The sequence below is a fragment of the Oncorhynchus kisutch genome, unplaced genomic scaffold (assembly GCF_002021735.2).
Source record: "Oncorhynchus kisutch isolate 150728-3 unplaced genomic scaffold, Okis_V2 scaffold2905, whole genome shotgun sequence".
Taxonomy (NCBI): Eukaryota; Metazoa; Chordata; class Actinopteri; order Salmoniformes; family Salmonidae; genus Oncorhynchus; species Oncorhynchus kisutch.
In genome coordinates, this window is record NW_022264850.1 from 217,501 (window position 1) to 238,722 (window position 21,222).

The window sequence follows — 21,222 nt, forward strand, 5'->3', positions numbered from 1 at the left end:
TCTGTCTTCTCCATTATCATCTAGTCAGCCTGTAACAGCCAGCTCTGTCTTCTCCATTATCATCTAGTCAGCATGTAACAGCCAGCTCTGTCTTCTCCATTATCATCTAGTCAGACTGTAACAGCCAGCTCTGTCTTCTCCATTATCATCTAGTCAGCCTGTAACAGCCAGCTCTGTCTTCTCCATTATCATCTAGTCAGACTGTAACAGCCAGCTCTGTCTTCTCCATTATCATCTAGTCAGCCTGTAACAGCCAGCTCTGTCTTCTCCATTATCATCTAGTCAGCCTGTAACAGCCAGCTCTGTCTTCTCCATTATCATCTAGTCAGACTGTAACAGCCAGCTCTGTCTTCTCCATTATCATCTAGTCAGCCTGTAACAGCCAGCTCTGTCTTCTCCATTATCATCTAGTCAGCCTGTAACAGCCAGCTCTGTCTTCTCCATTATCATCTAGTCAGCCTGTAACAGCCAGCTCTGTCTTCTCCATTATCATCTAGTCAGCCTGTAACAGCCAGCTCTGTCTTCTCCATTATCATCTAGTCAGCCTGTAACAGCCAGCTCTGTCTTCTCCATTATCATCTAGTCAGCCTGTAACAGCCAGCTCTGTCTTCTCCATTATCATCTAGTCAGCCTGTAACAGCCAGCTCTGTCTTCTCCATTATCATCTAGTCAGACTGTAACAGCCAGCTCTGTCTTCTCCATTATCATCTAGTCAGACTGTAACAGCCAGCTCTGTCTTCTCCATTATCATCTAGTCAGACTGTAACAGCCAGCTCTGTCTTCTCCATTATCATCTAGTCAGACTGTAACAGCCAGCTCTGTCTTCTCCATTATCATCTAGTCAGCCTGTAACAGCCAGCTCTGTCTTCTCCATTATCATCTAGTCAGCCTGTAACAGCCAGCTCTGTCTTCTCCATTATCATCTAGTCAGCCTGTAACAGCCAGCTCTGTCTTCTCCATTATCATCTAGTCAGCCTGTAACAGCCAGCTCTGTCTTCTCCATTATCATCTAGTCAGACTGTAACAGCCAGCTCTGTCTTCTCCATTATCATCTAGTCAGCCTGTAACAGCCAGCTCTGTCTTCTCCATTATCATCTAGTCAGCCTGTAACAGCCAGCTCTGTCTTCTCCATTATCATCTAGTCAGCCTGTAACAGCCAGCTCTGTCTTCTCCATTATCATCTAGTCAGCCTGTAACAGCCAGCTCTGTCTTCTCCATTATCATCTAGTCAGCCTGTAACAGCCAGCTCTGTCTTCTCCATTATCATCTAGTCAGGACTGTAACAGCCAGCTCTGTCTTCTCCATTATCATCTAGTCAGCCTGTAACAGCCAGCTCTGTCTTCTCCATTATCATCTAGTCAGCCTGTAACAGCCAGCTCTGTCTTCTCCATTATCATCTAGTCAGCCTGTAACAGCCAGCTCTGTCTTCTCCATTATCATCTAGTCAGCCTGTAACAGCCAGCTCTGTCTTCTCCATTATCATCTAGTCAGACTGTAACAGCCAGCTCTGTCTTCTCCATTATCATCTAGTCAGCCTGTAACTGTCCACATTAAACTGTCTTCTCCATTATCATCTAGTCAGCCTGTAACAGCCAGCTCTGTCTTCTCCATTATCATCTAGTCAGCCTGTAACAGCCAGCTCTGTCTTCTCATTATCATCTAGTCAGTCTGTAACAGCCAGCTCTGTCTTCTCCATTATCATCTAGTCAGCCTGTAACTGTCCACATTAAACTGTCTTCTCCATTATCATCTAGTCAGGCCTGTAACAGCCAGCTCTGTCTTCTCCACTTATCATCTAGTCAGCCTGTAACAGCCAGCTCTGTCTTCTCCATTATCATCTAGTCAGCCTGTAACTGTCCACATTAAACTGTCTTCTCCATTATCATCTAGTCAGCCTGTAACAGCCAGCTCTGTCTTCTCCATTATCATCTAGTCAGCCTGTAACAGCCAGCTCTGTCTTCTCCATTATCATCTAGTCAGCCTGTAACTGTCCACATTAAACTGTTTTCTTCCTTACCTTCATCTCATCCAGTAGTTTCAGACAGGATGCGTACTTTGATTCGTAAAACTTGAAGATTATGTCACGCACCTGGGGCTCCAACTCTAAAAACAACTTAAAGGAGCTAGAGAGAGAAGAGAAGAGACAGAGAGAGAGAGAGAGAGAGAGAGAGCAACAGGAAGAGAGAGAGCGACAGGAAGAGCGACAGGAAGAGAGAGAGGGAGAAAGAGAGAGAGACACAGGGAGAAAGAGAGAGAGACAGGGAGAAAGAGAGACGGAGAAAGAGAGAGAGAGAGAGAGACAGGAAGAGAGAGAGGGAGAAAGAGAGAGAGAGACACAGGGAGAAAGAGAGAGAGACAGGGAGAAAGAGAGACGGAGAAAGAGAGAGAGAGGGAGAAAGAGAGAGACAGGGAGAAAGAGAGAGACAGGGAGAAAGAGAGAGAGAGAGCAACAGGAAGAGAGAGAGCGACAGGAAGAGAGAGAGAGAGAGAGGGAGAAAGAGAGAGAAAGAGACGGAGAAAGAGAGAGAGACAGGGAGAAAGAGAGAGACAGGGAGAAAGAGAGAGACAGGGAGAAAGAGAGAGAGAGACAGGGAGAAAGAGAGAGAGAGACAGGGAGAAAGAGAGAGAGAGAGAAAGGGAGATGCTGATGTTTCAATATGTACTGAAATCTGTCATCACCCATCAAGCTGCTCCCCTTCATAACAGTTCTCATCAAGGCCTTCCACAATGAAGCTCTTCAATTAACATGGAGAGAACAATGAAGCTCTTCAATTAACATGGAGAGAACAATGAAGCTCTTCAATTAACTTGGAGAGAACAATGAAGCTCTTCAATTAACAACAGTTAGCATTTTCCTGAAGTGTACTTCTTAGGAGGGGACGACTAAGTGTGGTGCACACTGCGTAGGGAGCCTACCTGCTTGAGATGATGTTCTTCTGTAGTTCCTGTCTGTCGAAGGTGGCCAGGGCACACATCCCTCCATACACCGCTACATTACTGGGGGACAGGAGCTGAAGAGGGGGTCCACAACAGGTTACAACTCCTCAATCCTAAAACACTCCATGTACACAGCAACATCATGGCTCAGACCAGATATGGTAGAGTTGGGGGGGGCGGGGTCAGGCGAGTTAGGGGCGGGGTCATGCGAGTTGGGGGCAGGGTCAGGCGAGTTGGGGGCAGGGTCAGGCGAGTTGGGGGCAGGGTCCTGTAAATTGGGGGCGGGGTCAAGTGAGTTGGGGGCGGGTCAGGTGAGTTGGAAGCAGGGTCAGGTGAGTTGGAAGCAGGGTCAGGTGAGTTGGAAGCAGGGTCAGGTGAGTTGGAAGCAGGGTCAGGTGAGTTGGAAGCAGGGTCAGGTGAGTTGGAAGCAGGGTCAGGTGAGTTGGAAGCAGGGTCAGGTGAGTTGGAAGCAGGGTCAGGTGAGTTGGAAGCAGGGTCAGGTGAGTTGGAAGCAGGGTCAGGTGAGTTGGAAGCAGGGTCAGGTGAGTTGGAAGCAGGGTCAGGTGAGTTGGAAGCAGGGTCAGGCGAGTTGGAAGCAGGGTCAGGCGAGTTGGGGGCGGGTCCTGTGAGTTGGGGGCGGGGTCAAGTGAGTTGGGGTCAGCGATAGAGGGATATATTGATATCTGACCTCTGGGAAGTCGCAGTGGTCAAATGAAGCCTGGAGGAAGCACTTAGCGGCCGGTTTGTACTTTCTAGAGGCCAGCTCTGCCAAACCTGGAGGGGGTGGGGTCAAGAGAAACATTTGAAAGCGCAACTCACAATTTAAAAATAGGTTTTATTACCTATTATGACCTAAGACTTCAGTGGTCGTCCTAACAGTACAGTATAATGTCTTAGCTGTAGACTTCAGTGGTCCTCCTAACAGTACAGTATAATGTCTTAGCTGTAGACTTCAGTGGTCCTCCTAACAGTACAGTATGAGGTCTTAGCTGTGGTCCTCCTAACAGTACAATGTCTTAGCTGTAGACTTCAGTGGTCCTCCTAACAGTACAATGTCTTAGCTGTAGACTTCAGTGGTCCTCCTAACAGTACAATGTCTTAGCTGTAGACTTCAGTGGTCCTCTTAACAGTATAATGTCTTAGCTGTAGACTTCAGTGGTCCTCCTAACAGTACAATGTCTTAGCTGTAGACTTCAGTGGTCCTCCTGACAGTACAGTATAATGTCTTAGCTGTAGACTTCAGTGGTCTTCCTAACAGTACAATGTCTTAGCTGTAGACTTCAGTGGTCCTCCTAACAGTATAATGTCTTAGCTGTAGACTTCAGTGGTCCTCCTAACAGTACAATGTCTTAGCTGTAGACTTCAGTGGTCCTCCTAACAGTACAGTATAATGTCTTAGCTGTAGACTTCAGTGGTCCTCCTAACAGTACAGTATAATGTCTTAGCTGTAGACTTCAGTGGTCCTCCTAACAGTATAATGTCTTAGCTGTAGACTTCAGTGGTCCTCCTAACAGTATAATTTCTTAGCTGTAGACTTCAGTGGTCCTCCTAACAGTATAATGTCTTAGCTGTAGACTTCAGTGGTCCTCCTAACAGTACAATGTCTTAGCTGTAGACTTCAGTGGTCTTCCTAACAGTAACAATGTCTTAGCTGTAGACTTCAGTGGTCGTCCTAACAGTACAGTATAATGTCTTAGCTGTAGACTTCAGTGGTCCTCCTAACAGTACAGTATAATGTCTTAGCTGTAGACTTCAGTGGTCCTCCTAACAGTACAGTATAATGTCTAGCTGTAGACTTCAGTGGTCCTCCTAACAGTATAATGTCTTAGCTGTAGACTTCAGTGGTCCTCCTAACAGTATAATGTCTTAGCTGTAGACTTCAGTGGTCCTCCTAACAGTATAATGTCTTAGCTGTAGACTTCAGTGGTCCTCCTAACAGTATAATGTCTTAGCTGTAGACTTCAGTGGTCCTCCTAACAGTATAATGTCTTAGCTGTAGACTTCAGTGGTCGTCCTAACAGTACAGTATAATGTCTTAGCTGTAGACTTCAGTGGTCCTCCTGACAGTACAGTATAATGTCTTAGCTGTAGACTTCAGTGGTCCTCCTAACAGTACAGTATAATGTCTTAGCTGTAGACTTCAGTGGTCCTCCTAACAGTACAGTATAATGTCTTAGCTGTAGACTTAGTGGTCCTCCTAACAGTACAGTATAATGTCTTAGCTGTAGACTTCAGTGGTCCTCCTAACAGTATAATGTCTTAGCTGTAGACTTCAGTGGTCCTCCTAACAGTATAATTTCTTAGCTGTAGACTTCAGTGGTCCTCCTAACAGTATAATGTCTTAGCTGTAGACTTCAGTGGTCCTCCTAACAGTACAATGTCTTAGCTGTAGACTTCAGTGGTCGTCCTAACAGTACAGTATAATGTCTTAGCTGTAGACTTCAGTGGTCCTCCTAACAGTACAGTATAATGTCTTAGCTGTAGACTTCAGTGGTCCTCCTAACAGTACAGTATAATGTCTTAGCTGTAGACTTCAGTGGTCCTCCTAACAGTATAATGTCTTAGCTGTAGACTTCAGTGGTCCTCCTAACAGTATAATGTCTTAGCTGTAGACTTCAGTGGTCCTCCTAACAGTATAATGTCTTAGCTGTAGACTTCAGTGGTCCTCCTAACAGTATAATGTCTTAGCTGTAGACTTCAGTGGTCCTCCTAACAGTATAATGTCTTAGCTGTAGACTTCAGTGGTCGTCCTAACAGTACAGTATAATGTCTTAGCTGTAGACTTCAGTGGTCCTCCTGACAGTACAGTATAATGTCTTAGCTGTAGACTTCAGTGGTCCTCCTAACAGTACAGTATAATGTCTTAGCTGTAGACTTCAGTGGTCCTCCTAACAGTACAGTATAATGTCTTAGCTGTAGACTTCAGTGGTCCTCCTAACAGTACAGTATAATGTCTTAGCTGTAGACTTCAGTGGTCCTCCTAACAGTACAGTATAATGTCTTAGCTGTAGACTTAGTGGTCCTCCTAACAGTACAGTATAATGTCTTAGCTGTAGACTTCAGTGGTCCTCCTAACAGTATAATGTCTTAGCTGTAGACTTCAGTGGTCCTCCTAACAGTATAATTTCTTAGCTGTAGACTTCAGTGGTCCTCCTAACAGTATAATGTCTTAGCTGTAGACTTCAGTGGTCCTCCTAACAGTACAATGTCTTAGCTGTAGACTTCAGTGGTCTTCCTAACAGTACAATGTCTTAGCTGTAGACTTCAGTGGTCGTCCTAACAGTACAGTATAATGTCTTAGCTGTAGACTTCAGTGGTCCTCCTAACAGTACAGTATAATGTCTTAGCTGTAGACTTCAGTGGTCCTCCTAACAGTACAGTATAATGTCTTAGCTGTAGACTTCAGTGGTCCTCCTAACAGTACAGTATAATGTCTTAGCTGTAGACTTCAGTGGTCCTCCTAACAGTATAATGTCTTAGCTGTAGACTTCAGTGGTCCTCCTAACAGTATAATGTCTTAGCTGTAGACTTCAGTGGTCCTCCTAACAGTATAATGTCTTAGCTGTAGACTTCAGTGGTCCTCCTAACAGTATAATGTCTTAGCTGTAGACTTCAGTGGTCCTCCTAACAGTACAGTATAATGTCTTAGCTGTAGACTTCAGTGGTCCTCCTAACAGTACAGTATAATGTCTTAGCTGTAGACTTCAGTGGTCCTCCTAACAGTACAGTATAATGTCTTAGCTGTAGACTTCAGTGGTCCTCCTAACAGTACAGTATAATGTCTTAGCTGTAGACTTCAGTGGTCCTCCTAACAGTATAATGTCTTAGCTGTAGACTTCAGTGGTCCTCCTAACAGTATAATGTCTTAGCTGTAGACTTCAGTGGTCCTCCTAACAGTATAATGTCTTAGCTGTAGACTTCAGTGGTCGTCCTAACAGTACAGTATAATGTCTTAGCTGTAGACTTCAGTGGTCCTCCTGACAGTACAGTATAATGTCTTAGCTGTAGACTTCAGTGGTCCTCCTAACAGTACAGTATAATGTCTTAGCTGTAGACTTCAGTGGTCCTCCTAACAGTACAGTATAATGTCTTAGCTGTAGACTTCAGTGGTCCTCCTAACAGTACAGTATGAGGTCTTAGCTGTAGACTTCAGTGGTCCTCCTAACAGTACAGTATAATGTCTTAGCTGTAGACTTCACTGGTCCTCCTAACAGTACAGTATAATGTCTTAGCTGTAGACTTCAGTGGTCCTCCTAACAGTACAGTATAATGTCTTAGCTGTAGACTTCAGTGGTCCTCCTAACAGTACAGTATGAGGTCTTAGCTGCAGACTTCAGTGGTCCTCCTAACAGTACAGTATGAGGTCTTAGCTGTAGACTTCAGTGGTCTTCCTAACAGTATAATGTCTTAGCTGTAGACTTCAGTGGTCCTCCTAACAGTACAGTATGAGGTCTTACCCGCAGCACATTTTAGTTTGGTGAGGACAGATTGGTTCTGACCGTCTCTCTCTCCTCGTTGCTAGAAGAACAAGCGGGAGGTAAGTCAGTGATTTTCTCTCAGTGTGAAGGCTATATTAGAGTCTACTATATACACACACACACACACAATTTAAAAAGGAGAACATCTATTGAACAAATTCTCATACTGCTTGATTTTACAAGTTTCTCTCACTAGGAAGGTACGATGGAAAGGTTATATTTCATGTCATTCAGTACTAACCTCAGCTATCTCTGGAGTGGATTCTGCCTTGCTGACGTAGCTAAGTACATGGGACCAGTTCTGGAGGTAAACGCTAACCTAGCGAGAGAGAGAGACACAGAGAGACAGACAGGAGAGAGAAATACACAGAGAGGGAGAGAGACAGAGGAGAGAAAAGGTTTGAGAAACCTTCCAAGGATGTTAGGTCAAGACAAGCCACGTTTATAGACTTGACCAAGTGAAGACACAACTTGACGATAAAAGTTGACATGAACATTCATAAACATTCATTTCGGAGGCACCGTGTTGATGATGTCATAGTACCTTGATGACATTCAGACACCATGTTGATGATGTCATAGTACCTTGATGACTTTCGGAGGCACCATGTTGATGATGTCATAGTACCATGATGACATTCAGGCACCGTGTTGATGATGTCATAGTACCTTGATGACATTCAGACACCGTGTTGATGATGTCATAGTACCTTGATGACGTTCAGACACCGTGTTGATGATGTCATAGTACCTTGATGACGTTCAGACACCGTGTTGATGATGTCATAGTACCTTGATGACATTCAGGCACCGTGTTGATGATGTCATAGTACCTTGATGACATTCAGACACCATGTTGATGATGTCATAGTACCTTGATGACATTCAGGCACCATGTTGATGATGTCATAGTACCTTGATGACATTCAGACACATGTTGATGATGTCATAGTACCTTGATGACATTCAGACACATGTTGATGATGTCATAGTACCTTGACGACATTCAGACACATGTTGATGATGTCATAGTACCTTGATGACATTCAGACACATGTTGATGATGTCATAGTACCTTGACATTCAGACACATGTTGATGATGTCATAGTACCTTGATGACATTCAGACACATGTTGATGATGTCATAGTACCTTGATGACGTTCAGACACGTTGATGATGTCATAGTACCTTGATGACGTTCAGACACATGTTGATGATGTCATAGTACCTTGATGACGTTCAGACACATGTTGATGATGTCATAGTACCTTGATGACGTTCAGACACATGTTGATGATGTCATAGTACCTTGATGACGTTCAGACACATGTTGATGACATGCTTGGCACTAGTGCAGTAGTCTCGGGCTCGGCTGTAACACTTCAGGGCGTTGCTGAGATCTCCACAGTCTAAATAGTGGTCCCCAAGGTCATCATGACCCCGCCTGAATAGACAGAGAGAGAGGGAGAGGGAGGAGAGAGAGGGGGAGGAGGAGAGAAGGGAGGAGAGAAGGGGAGGAGGAGGAGAGAGGGAGGAGGAGGGGGAGGAGGGGAGGTTGAGAGGGGGGGGGGAGGAGGAGACGGGGGAGGGAGGGGCCTTTATTTAACCAGGTAGGCTAGTTGAGAACAAGTTCTCATTTGCAACTGCGACCTGGCCAAGATAAAGCAAAGCAAATCGACACATACAACACAGTTACACATGGAATAACCAAAACATAGTCAATAATACAGTAGAACAAAAGAAAACAAAAAGTCTATATACAGTGAGTGCAAATGAGGTAAGATTAGGAAAAAAATAGGCCATGGTGGCGAAGTAATTACAATATAGCAATTAAACACTGGAGTGATAGATGTGCAGAAGATGAATGTGCAGGTAGAGATACTGGGGTGCAAAGGAGCAAGATAAATAAATAAATACCAGTATGGGGATGAGGTAGATAGACAGGCTGTTTACAGATGGGCTATGTACAGGTGCAGTGATCTGTGAGCTGCTCTGACAGCTGGTGCTTAAAGCTAGTGAGGGAGATGTGAGTCTCCAGCTTCAGAGATTTTTGCAGTTGGTTCCAGTCATGGACAGCAGAGAACCGGAAGGAAAGACGACGTTCCCTCTCATGGAGCCGAAATCACTGGGTCTGTGTAAACCCAGCAGATGCCCTAGGTTCTAGCCATGCATGATGTCCGAGTTCCATCTCCACTGCTTGTGACACAGTCGAGTTCCATCTCCACTGCTTGTAAACACAGTGGAAATCCATCTCCACTGCTTGTAAACACAGTCGAGTTCCATCTCCACTGCTTGTGACACAGCCGAGTTCCATCTCCACTGCTTGTAAACACAGTCGAGTTCCATCTCCACTGCTTGTAAACACAGTCGAGTTCCATCTCCACTGCTTGTAAACACAGTAGAGTTCCATCTCCACTGCTTGTGACACAGTCGAGTTCCATCTCCACTGCTTGCGACACAGTCGAGTTCCATCTCCACTGCTTGTGACACAGTCGAGTTCCATCTCCACTGCTTGTAACACAGTCGAGTTCCATCTCCACTGCTTGTAACACAGTCGAGTTCCATCTCCACTGCTTGTAAACACAGTCGAGTTCCATCTCCACTGCTTGTAACACAGCCGAGTTCCATCTCCACTGCTTGTAAACACAGCCGAGTTCCATCTCCACTGCTTGTAAACACAGTCGAGTTCCATCTCCACTGCTTGTAAACACAGTCGAGTTCCATCTCCACTGCTTGTAAACACAGCCGAGTTCCATCTCCACTGCTTGTGACACAGTCGAGTTCCATCTCCACTGCTTGTGACCCACATGTAACACAGTCGAGTTCCATCTCCACTGCTTGTGACACAGTCGAGTTCCATCTCCACTGCTTGTGACACACATGTAACACAGTCGAGTTCCATCTCCACTGCTTGTAAACACAGCCGAGTTCCATCTCCACTGCTTGTGACCCACATGTAACACAGTCGAGTTCCATCTCCACTGCTTGTGACACAGTCGAGTTCCATCTCCACTGCTTGTAAACACAGTCGAGTTCCATCTCCACTGCTTGTGACACACATGTAATACAGTGAAAACAATGTCGACTTGAGTTTCCCCCCCGTAGCTAGTTACCTGATGCTCTCTTTGATGGAGTTTCCCTTGTAGTTCTTGAGGTCAGTGTCCAGCTTCTCCAGTTTGAGAAGGGCCTTTTTCCTGGTGCTCTCTGCCCAGGCTGTGTCCAGGAGAGGGGCCTCCGCCGGCCCATCAGGCACCGCGTCAGGGACACCCTGCGCCTGTCTGGGAATAGACAGAGATGTTAGGGTCGTATGCACACTCCACTTCACTCTCACACACACACTCTTTTGTACCTTATATAGGCTCCGCTTCACTCTCACACACACACACACACACAACACTCTCTCTCTCTCACACACACACACTTTTGTACCTTATATAGGCTCCACTTCACTCTCACACACACTACACTCTCTCTCTCACACACACACACTTGTGTACCTTATATAGGCTCCACTTCACTCTCACACACACACACTACACTCTCTCTCACACACACACACACACACACACACACTTGTGTACCTTATATAGGCTCCACTTCACGCTCACACACACACTACACTCTCTCACACACACTTTTGTACCTTATATAGGCTCCACTTCACTCTCACACACTACACTCTCTCACACACACACACACACTTTTGTACCTTATATAGGCTCCACTTCACGCTCACACACACTACTCTCTCTCTCTCACACACACTTTTGTACCTTATAGGCCCCGCTTCACACTCACACACACACACTACACTCTCTCTCACACACACACACACATACACTCTGTCTCCTCACCGCTTGGCGTCGCTGAGTCTGCGGTGGATCTCCTCGTACACGTCTACGTTGAAGGTCCTCTGGACGAAGGACAGGACCATCTTCAGGGCCTCGGCACGGAGCTGGGGACAATGTTGTGCTATGAACTGCAGTCTCTCAATACGCATCAGACCGCTGTAGCTGGATGCAAACTGCTCCAGGTCCTAGAGAGGGAGACCAGGAGAGATGAAAGACAGGGAGACCAGGAGAGACAGGGAGACCAGGAGAGACAGGGAGACCAGGAGAGACAGGGAGACCAGGAGAGAGGAAAGACAGGGAGACCAGGAGAGACAGGGAGACCAGGAGAGATGAAAGACCAGGAGAGAGGAAAGACAGGGAGACCAGGAGAGACAGGGAGACCAGGAGAGATGAAAGACAGGGAGACCAGGAGAGAGGAAAGACAGGGAGACCAGGAGAGATGAAAGACAGGGAGACCAGGACAGATGAACGACAGGGAGACAAAAGAGAAAAACAGAGAAACAGAGAGCGAGAGGCAGTGAGATTGAGAGAAAAACAGAGCGAGAGAGACAGAGACAGAGGTTGAGAGAGTGAGAGAGAGAAAGAGACAAAACAGTGAAAAGATAACACATGATAGGAGTTGACCACCATGTGACAGACTGACTTCATTTAGTTCAGTGTTCAGCATAGAATATAGAAGAACTACAAAGCTAAGGAAGATACAGTCAGTAACGTCCCAGTGCTAGCTTAGTGCTATAGTAACGTACCAGGCTAGCTTAGTGCTATAGTAACGTACCAGTGCTAGCTTAGTGCTATAGTAACGTACCAGGCTAGCTTAGTGCTATAGTAATGTACCAGTGCTAGCTTAGTGCTATAGTAACGTACCAGTGCTAGCTTAGTGCTATAGTAACGTCCCAGGCTAGCTTAGTGCTATAGTAACGTACCAGGCTAGCTTAGTGCTATAGTAACGTACCAGTGCTAGCTTAGTGCTATAGTAACGTACCAGTGCTAGCTTAGTGCTATAGTAACGTACCAGTGCTAGCTTAGTGCTATAGTAACGTACCAGTGCTAGCTTAGGGCTATAGTAACGTACCAGTGCTAGCTTAGTGCTATAGTAACGTACCAGTGCTAGCTTAGTGCTATAGTAACGTCCCAGGCTAGCTTAGTGCTATAGTAACGTACCAGTGCTAGCTTAGTGCTATAGTAACGTACCAGTGCTAGCTTAGTGCTATAGTAACGTACCAGTGCTAGCTTAGTGCTATAGTAACGTACCAGTGCTAGCTTAGTGCTATAGTAACGTACCAGGCTAGCTTAGTGCTATAGTAACGTACCAGTTCTAGCTTAGTGCTATAGTAACGTACCAGTGCTAGCTTAGTGCTATAGTAACGTACCAGTGCTAGCTTAGTGCTATAGTAACGTACCAGTGCTAGCTTAGTGCTATAGTAACGTACCAGTGCTAGCTTAGTGCTATAGTAACGTACCAGTGCTAGCCTAGTGCTATAGTAACGTACCAGTGCTAGCTTAGTGCTATAGTAACGTACCAGTGCTAGCTTAGTGCTATAGTAACGTACCAGTGCTAGCCTAGTGCTATAGTAACGTACCAGTGCTAGCTTAGTGCTATAGTAACGTACCAGTGCTAGCTTAGTGCTATAGTAACGTACCAGTGCTAGCTTAGTGCTATAGTAACGTACCAGTGCTAGCTTAAGTGCTATAGTAACGTACCAGTGCTAGCTTAGTGCTATAGTAACGTACCAGTGCTAGCTTAGTGCTATAGTAACGTACCAGTGCTAGCTTAGTGCTATTATAACGTACCAGTGCTAGCTTAGTGCTATAGTAACGTACCAGTGCTAGCTTAGTGCTATAGTAACGTACCAGTGCTAGCTTAGTGCTATAGTAACGTACCAGTGCTAGCTTAGTGCTATAGTAACGTACCAGTGCTAGCTTAGTGCTATAGTAACGTACCAGTGCTAGCTTAGTGCTATAGTAACGTACCAGTGCTAGCTTAGTGCTATAGTAACGTACCAGTGCTAGCTTAGTGCTATAGTAACGTACCAGTGCTAGCTTAGTGCTATAGTAACGTACCAGTGCTGGCTTAGTGCTATAGTAACGTACCAGTGCTAGCTTAGTGCTATAGTAACGTACCAGTGCTAGTTTAGTGCTATAGTAACGTACCAGTGTGGGGTTTTCCACCACATAGTTGGTGTCTGGAGCATTCTGCTGGTCTTCCTGGGGGTCAGCATCGATCTGCATCGGCTCAACAGCCCCCTGGAGGAGAGAGAGGGAGGAGAGAGTGAGCGTGGGAGATGGAGAGAGAGAGAGAGGGAGATGGAGAGAGAGAGCGAGGGAGATGGAGAGAGAGAGCGAGGGAGATGGAGAGAGAGAGCGGGGAGATGGAGAGAGAGAGCGGGGGAGATGAAGAGAGAGAGGGATGGAAGGGAGGGGGAGAGAGAAGGTGAGATGGAGAGGGAGCGAGCGGGGGAGAGAGAGAGAGACTTTTAGAGGTTAACCCACTAAGGTCAATGTCCGGGCACCTACTGAAATCGAATTAGCATTTAAAAAAAGCCCCATAGAAATCCATCCATTTAAGCTAGAGCGGTGTTTGTCAGACCACGAGACATCCCAAACGGTCTTCTCACTTCTGTAGCGTCCGAACAGCCTACAAACGACTGACCCTTCAATGGAACGATGAGACCCTCACAAACATGACGGTGTTCTCCATTTTGATCTATGACCCCGACAAGCTACTTGAGTCAGTACAGCCGATCTGCCAACTGTCTGTAGTGTCTGAACAGTTTGGCCTAGACACTAATATGACCCCCTAGACCCGCCGCCCCTCTAACCACTAGGCTACCCGCCGCCCCTCTAACCGCTAGGCTACCTGCCGCCCCTCTAACCGCTAGGCTACCTGCCGCCCCTCTAACCACTAGGCTACCTGCCGCCCTAATAGCAGTAAGGACAAAAATGATTTATCAAAAAAACGATTTTATTTTATACTTCAAGGGGTCTTAAAATTCCATATGAAATAGCAAAATGATCCTTGGTAATGACCTTAAAACAACTCCATATATCAGACTAGACTACCTGATCTAACCACTAGGCTACCTGATCTAACCACTAGGCTACCTGTTCTAACCACTAGGCTACCTGTTCTAACCACTAGGCTACCTGTTCTAACCACTAGGCTACCTGCTCTAACCACTAGGCTACCTGCTCTAACCACTAGGCTACCTGATCTAACCACTAGGCTACCTGTTCTAACCACTAGGCTACCTGCTCTAACCACTAGGCTACCTGCTCTAACCACTAGGCTACCTGATCTAACCACTAGGCTACCTGATCTAACCACTAGGCTACCTGCTCTAACCACTAGGCTACCTGCTCTAACCACTAGGCTACCTAATCTAACCACTAGGCTACCTAATCTAACCACTAGGCTACCTAATCTAACCACTAGGCTACCTGATCTAACCACTAGGCTACCTGTTCTAACCACTAGGCTACCTGTTCTAACCACTAGGCTACCTGTTCTAACCACTAGGCTACCTGTTCTAACCACTAGGCTACCTGATCTAACCACTAGGCTACCTGCTCTAACCACTAGGCTACCTGTTCTAACCACTAGGCTACCTGTTCTAACCACTAGGCTACCTGCTCTAACCACTAGGCTACCTGCTCTAACCACTAGGCTACCTGATCTAACCACTAGGCTACCTGTTCTAACCACTAGGCTACCTGCTCTAACCACTAGGCTACCTGCTCTAACCACTAGGCTACCTGATCTAACCACTAGGCTACCTGATCTAACCACTAGGCTACCTGCTCTAACCACTAGGCTACCTGCTCTAACCACTAGGCTACCTAATCTAACCACTAGGCTACCTAATCTAACCACTAGGCTACCTAATCTAACCACTAGGCTACCTGATCTAACCACTAGGCTACCTGTTCTAACCACTAGGCTACCTGTTCTAACCACTAGGCTACCTGTTCTAACCACTAGGCTACCTGCTCTAACCACTAGGCTACCTGATCTAACCACTAGGCTACCTGTTCTAACCACTAGGCTACCTGCTCTAACCACTAGGCTACCTGCTCTAACCACTAGGCTACCTGATCTAACCACTAGGCTACCTGATCTAACCACTAGGCTACCTGCTCTAACCACTAGGCTACCTGCTCTAACCACTAGGCTACCTAATCTAACCACTAGGCTACCTAATCTAACCACTAGGCTACCTGATCTAACCACTAGGCTACCTGTTCTAACCACTAGGCTACCTGTTCTAACCACTAGGCTACCTGTTCTAACCACTAGGCTACCTGTTCTAACCACTAGGCTACCTGTTCTAACCACTAGGCTACCTGATCTAACCACTAGGCTACCTGCTCTAACCACTAGGCTACCTGTTCTAACCACTAGGCTACCTGTTCTAACCACTAGGCTACCTGCTCTAACCACTAGGCTACCTGCTCTAACCACTAGGCTACCTGATCTAACCACTAGGCTACCTGTTCTAACCACTAGGCTACCTGATCTAACCACTAGGCTACCTGTTCTAACCACTAGGCTACCTGCTCTAACCACTAGGCTACCTGCTCTAACCACTAGGCTACCTGATCTAACCACTAGGCTACCTGATCTAACCACTAGGCTACCTGCTCTAACCACTAGGCTACCTGCTCTAACCACTAGGCTACCTGCTCTAACCACTAGGCTACCTAATCTAACCACTAGGCTACCTAATCTAACCACTAGGCTACCTAATCTAACCACTAGGCTACCTGATCTAACCACTAGGCTACCTGTTCTAACCACTAGGCTACCTGTTCTAACCACTAGGCTACCTGTTCTAACCACTAGGCTACCTGTTCTAACCACTAGGCTACCTGATCTAACCACTAGGCTACCTGCTCTAACCACTAGGCTACCTGTTCTAACCACTAGGCTACCTGTTCTAACCACTAGGCTACCTGCTCTAACCACTAGGCTACCTGTTCTAACCACTAGGCTACCTGTTCTAACCACTAGGCTACCTGTTCTAACCACTAGGCTACCTGCTCTAACCACTAGGCTACCTGTTCTAACCACTAGGCTACCTGTTCTAACCACTAGGCTACCTGCTCTAACCACTAGGCTACCTGCTCTAACCACTAGGCTACCTGATCTCTCTTATAGGGCAGACACTTCAGAACAAACTGTCTTTTGATTGTTTTGTGGGGGACTATCCATTGTTCCATGTAGTGAATGATATTCTGTGTTTGTATGGGCCAATTTTATAAAAACCTTTATTTAACTAGGAAAGTCAGTTAAGAACAAATTCTTATTTTCTATGACGGCCTGGGAACAGTGGGTTAACTGGTCTAGGAACAGTGGGTTAACTGGTCTAGGAACAGTGGGTTAACTGGTCTAGGAACAGTGGGTTAACTGCCTTGTTCAGGGGCAGAACAGATTTTTACCTAGCTCGGGGATTCGATCCAGCAACCTTTTGGTTACTGGCCCAACGCTCTAACCACTAGGCTACCTGCTCTAACCACTAGGCTACCTGCTCTAACCACTAGGCTACCTGCTCTAACCACTAGGCTACCCGCCGCACCTCTAAACACTAGGCTACCCGCCGCCCCTCTAAACACTAGGCTACCCGCCGCCCCTCTAAACACTAGGCTACCCGCCGCCCCTCTAAACACTAGGCTACCCGCCGCCCCTCTAAACACTAGGCTACCCGCCGCCCCTCTAAACACTAGGCTACCCGCCGCCCCTCTAAACACTAGGCTACCCGCCGCCCCTCTAAACACTAGGCTACCCGCCGCCCCTCTAACCACTAGGCTACCTGCCGCCCCTCTAACCACTAGGCTACCTGCCGCCCTAATAGCAGTAAGGACAAAAATTATTTATCAAAAAAACATGTGTTCGATTTTATTTTATACTTCAAGGGGTCTTAAAATTCAATATGAAATAGCAAAATGATCCTTGGTAATGACCTTAAAACAACTCCATATATCAGAGCTTCGCTCTGTCTGCTCTGGTGGTCCTACCTCTGGGAGCAGGGAGCATGCTGAGAGGCTAGAGCTGAGGACGTAGTCCCCTGCAGTGAACGGTGACAGCTGATTGGGTCTGCTGCTGCTATGGGAGGTACAGGGAAGCTCTGAGGCCGAGGTCTGGGCCAAACTAGGCCTACTCTTGTCCCTGTCTCTGGCCATGTCCCTGTCTCTTTCGCTGTCCTGAGCCTGAGCTTGTTCTGCCCCTGCAGAAACCTCCAGCCCTGACACTGAGCTGTCCTGGAGGAGGGAGGGGAGGCGGGAGAGGGGGGAGATGGAGGGGAGGCGGGAGAGGGGGAGATGGAGGGAAGGAAGGGGGGGGTGGAGGGGAGGCAGGAGAGGGGGAGATGGAGGGGAGGCAGGAGAGGGGGAGATGGAAGGGAGGCGGGAGAAGGAGGGGAGGCAGGAGAGAGGGAGATGCAGGGAAGGAAGGGGGGGGATGGAGGGGAGGCAGGAGAGGGGGAGAAGCAGGGAAGGCGGGAGATGCAGGGAAGGCGGGAGAGGGGGGAGATGCAGGGAAGGAAGGGGGGTGGGGGGTGGAGGGGAGGCGGGAGAGGGGGGAGATGCAGGGAAGGCGGGAGAGGGGGGAGATGCAGGGAAGGCGGGAGAGGGGGGAGATGCAGGGAAGGAAGGGGGGTGGGGGGGTGGAGGGAGAGGGGGAGATGCAGGGAAGGAAGGGGGGGGGGGGGGGGAAGAGTGATTTCTGTCCTTGATGACTTAAAGCACTTCGCATGATAAGTCATGTCAGTTAGCCAGAACTCTCACCACATTAGCTGGATGTTATTTGGGGTTGTGTATTGTAAGTAATCACCTACCTCCTCATGCCTTTTGCACACAATGTATATAGACTCTTTAAAAAAATTATACTGTGTTATTGACTTGTTTCCCACTCTTCTGGGAAGGCTTTCCACTAGATGTTGGAACATTGCTGCTATAACAGCCTCCACTCTTCTGGGAAGGCTTTCCACTAGATGTTGGAACATTGCTGCTATAACAGCCTCCACTCTTCTGGGAAGGCTTTCCACTAGATGTTGGAACATTGCTGCTATAACAGCCTCCACTCTTCTGGGAAGGCTTTCCACTAGATGTTGGAACATTGCTGCGGGGACTTGCTGTTTCTGTATGGACCTCGCTTGGTGCACGGGGGCATTGTCATGCTGAAACAGGAAAGGGCCTTCCCAAACTGTTGCCACAGAAAAATAATCTATACTGCGTAAACATTTCCCTTCACTGTAACTAAGGGGCCTAGCCCGAACCATAAAAAACAGCCCCAGACCATTATTCTTTATCCACCAAACTTTACAGTTGGCACTATGCTTTGGGACAGGTGACATTCTCCTTGCATCCACCAAACCCAGTTGGACGGCCAGAAGGTGAAGTGTGATTCATCACTCCAGAGAACACGTTTCCATTGCTCCAGATTCCAATGTATGTGAGCTTTACACTCAACAAAACATTTTAATGGGTTTCCATGGCCGAGCAGTCGCACACCAAGATCACAATGCCAAGCGTCACCATGGAAACCCATAGATTTTTTAAGAATGTAACCTTTATTTAACCAGGCAAGTCTGTTACGAACAAATTCTTATTTACAATGACAGCCTACACCAGCCAAACCCGAACGACGCTGGGCCAATTGTGCGCCGCCCTATGGGACTTGGCCGGTTGTGATACAGCCTGGAAACAAACCAGGGTCTGTAGTGACACCTCTAGCACCAAGATGCAGTGCCTTAGACCACTGCGCCACTCGAGAGCCCATGAAGCTTCCGACGAACAGTTCTTGTGCCGACGTTGCTTCCAGAGGCAGTTTGGAACTCAGTAGCGCTTCAGTGGTCCCAGTCTGTGATCTTGTGAGGCCTACCACTTCACGGCTGAGCAGTTGTTGCTCCTAGACATTTTGACTTCACAATATCAGCACTTACATTTGTCCAGGGCGAGCTCTAGCAGGGTAGAAATTTTACAAACGGACTTGTTGGAATAGTGGCATCTTGTGACGGTGCCATTTTGAAAGTCACTAATCTCTTCAGTACGGCCATTCTACTGCCAATGTTTGTCTATGGAGATTGCATGGATTTTATTTAATAGAGATTGCATGGCTGTGTGCTCGATTTTATACACCCGTCAGCAACGAGTGTGGCTGAAATAGCAGAATCCACTAATTTGAAGAGGTGTCCACATACTTTTGGTGATGTAGTGTATATTTGTTGCTGTACAAACAAGGTGGGTCACACATGTGAATTGGTGGAAGAAACAAGGTCTGAGACATTTAAGAAACATGGAAGTCCTGCTTCTTGCACAAAAGGGATGTCAATTAATGCGTTGTCTCTAAATGAACAGCGCCTAAACTGAACTGCAGGGGTTGGTGAAAGGTTTCAGGGTGATGGAAACAATTCTTAAATTGTCTCTATGGCAATCTTCTCTAGCTAACTACATGTTTATTTAGTTAGCTAAATGGCTTGCATTTTAGGTGGCTACGCTAACGTTTGACACAGATGTAGCTATGCTAGTAAGGAATTACTAACTGCAGTCAGGTTTCTTTTTAAATAAGCAAATTACAGTAACGACTCAACACGAGCCAAACTGTCTGTTTACATTTTCTATAACTAATTTAGCTACACCTGTTTGTTTGTTTTTTTAATCCGCCGACTAGTTAGCTATATCTATCAAACAAATTGAAGATTTATAATCTATAATAAACCTAGTTCAATATGCCCTAACGCTAAATTTATTAGCTAATAAGGACTAACTTGATGTTGAGACCCCAGCATAGCTTCTTAGGTAACATTAGCTAGCAAGATTAGCTTGTTAGCTAACTCTAGTTGAAAACACTTTGTTAGAGGACCAAATAGATCAACTCAATCTAAACAAAAAAATATAGTCATTCAAACGTGTTCCCGGTTATATAAACTGTTGAAAACAAGTTTTGAAAACACAAGTTTACCTGAAAGTTAAAGACCTGTACGGGCAGAGGCATCTCCTTCTCTGCCGACACAAACACAATAATCACATCCGGGGTATGGGAGTGCAACTTGTATCTAAATCCCCGTGGAGCAAAAGTCACTGCCTAAAATCAAAATATGACTAGCTGGAACAAACCCAACTTTGGCGCTGTTATGAAACATTTTAATACCCACAATCATACATTATCATACATGGTTATAACGCCTAGTATATTGGACTAGTATATAAAGCCTAGTATCCGCCGACTAGTTAGCTATACACCGGCATTCGGGAAGTATTCAGACCCCTACACTTTTTTCCACATTTTGTTACGTGACAGCCTTATTCCCACAAAACCAATAATTCCTGATTAGTCAGGGAAAATCCCATGTCTGGTTGACTGTGAGCATCTGAAATGTCACCCTAATCCCTATATACAGCGCATTCAGAAAGTATTCAAACCCATTGACCTTTTCTAATATTTTGTTATGTTATTCAGTTGATTGGACAGGATTTGGAAAGGCACACACCTGTCTATATAAGGTCCCACAGTTGACAGTGAATGCCAGAGCAAAAACCAAGCCATGAGACCAAAGGAATTATTCGAGGCACAGATCTGGGGAAGGGTACCAAAAAATGTCTTTAGCATTGAAGGTCCCCAAGAACACAGTGGCCTCCATCATTCTTAAATTGAAGAAGTTTGGAACCACTAAGACTCTTCCTAGAGCTGGCTGCCCGGCCAAACTGAGCAATCAGGGGAGAAGGGCCTTGGTCAGGGAGATGACCAAGAACCCAATGATCACTCTGACAGAGCTCCAGAGTTCCTCTGTGGAGATGGGAGAACCTTCTAGAAGAACAACCATCTCTGCAACACTCCACCAATCAGGCCATTATGGTAGAGTGGCCAGACAGAAGCCACTCCTCATTAAAAGACAGTCTGCTTGGACTTTGTCATAAAGCTCCTAAGGACTCTCAGACTGTGAGAAACAAGATACTCTG

At 46.4% G+C, this 21,222-nt stretch overlaps 1 protein-coding gene across 3 annotated transcripts in view; it reads right to left on the bottom strand.

The window, feature by feature from the left end:
• LOC116371036 (COP9 signalosome complex subunit 1) overlaps window positions 1–20,330 on the bottom strand; it is a 26,722-nt gene extending 6,392 nt beyond the window's left edge. For 2 of the 3 annotated variants that reach the window (XM_031819963.1, XM_031819965.1), the window contains exons 1-11: window positions 20,225–20,289; window positions 17,281–17,523; window positions 13,420–13,512; window positions 11,272–11,453; window positions 10,531–10,695; window positions 8,726–8,861; window positions 7,657–7,734; window positions 7,395–7,455; window positions 3,626–3,711; window positions 2,917–3,011; window positions 2,018–2,123 (exon numbers count right to left, since the gene is read on the bottom strand). In XM_031819963.1, the coding sequence (XP_031675823.1) occupies window positions 2,018–2,123; window positions 2,917–3,011; window positions 3,626–3,711; window positions 7,395–7,455; window positions 7,657–7,734; window positions 8,726–8,861; window positions 10,531–10,695; window positions 11,272–11,453; window positions 13,420–13,512; window positions 17,281–17,523; window positions 20,225–20,257 (1,278 nt within the window). In that variant the 5' untranslated portion in view covers window positions 20,258–20,289. Of the gene's footprint in view, window positions 1–2,017; window positions 2,124–2,916; window positions 3,012–3,625; window positions 3,712–7,394; window positions 7,456–7,656; window positions 7,735–8,725; window positions 8,862–10,530; window positions 10,696–11,271; window positions 11,454–13,419; window positions 13,513–17,280; window positions 17,524–20,224 lie in introns of all 3 variants that reach the window. The other variant, XM_031819964.1, reaches the window with a different exon arrangement.
• Between the last annotated feature and the right edge of the window lie 892 nt (window positions 20,331–21,222).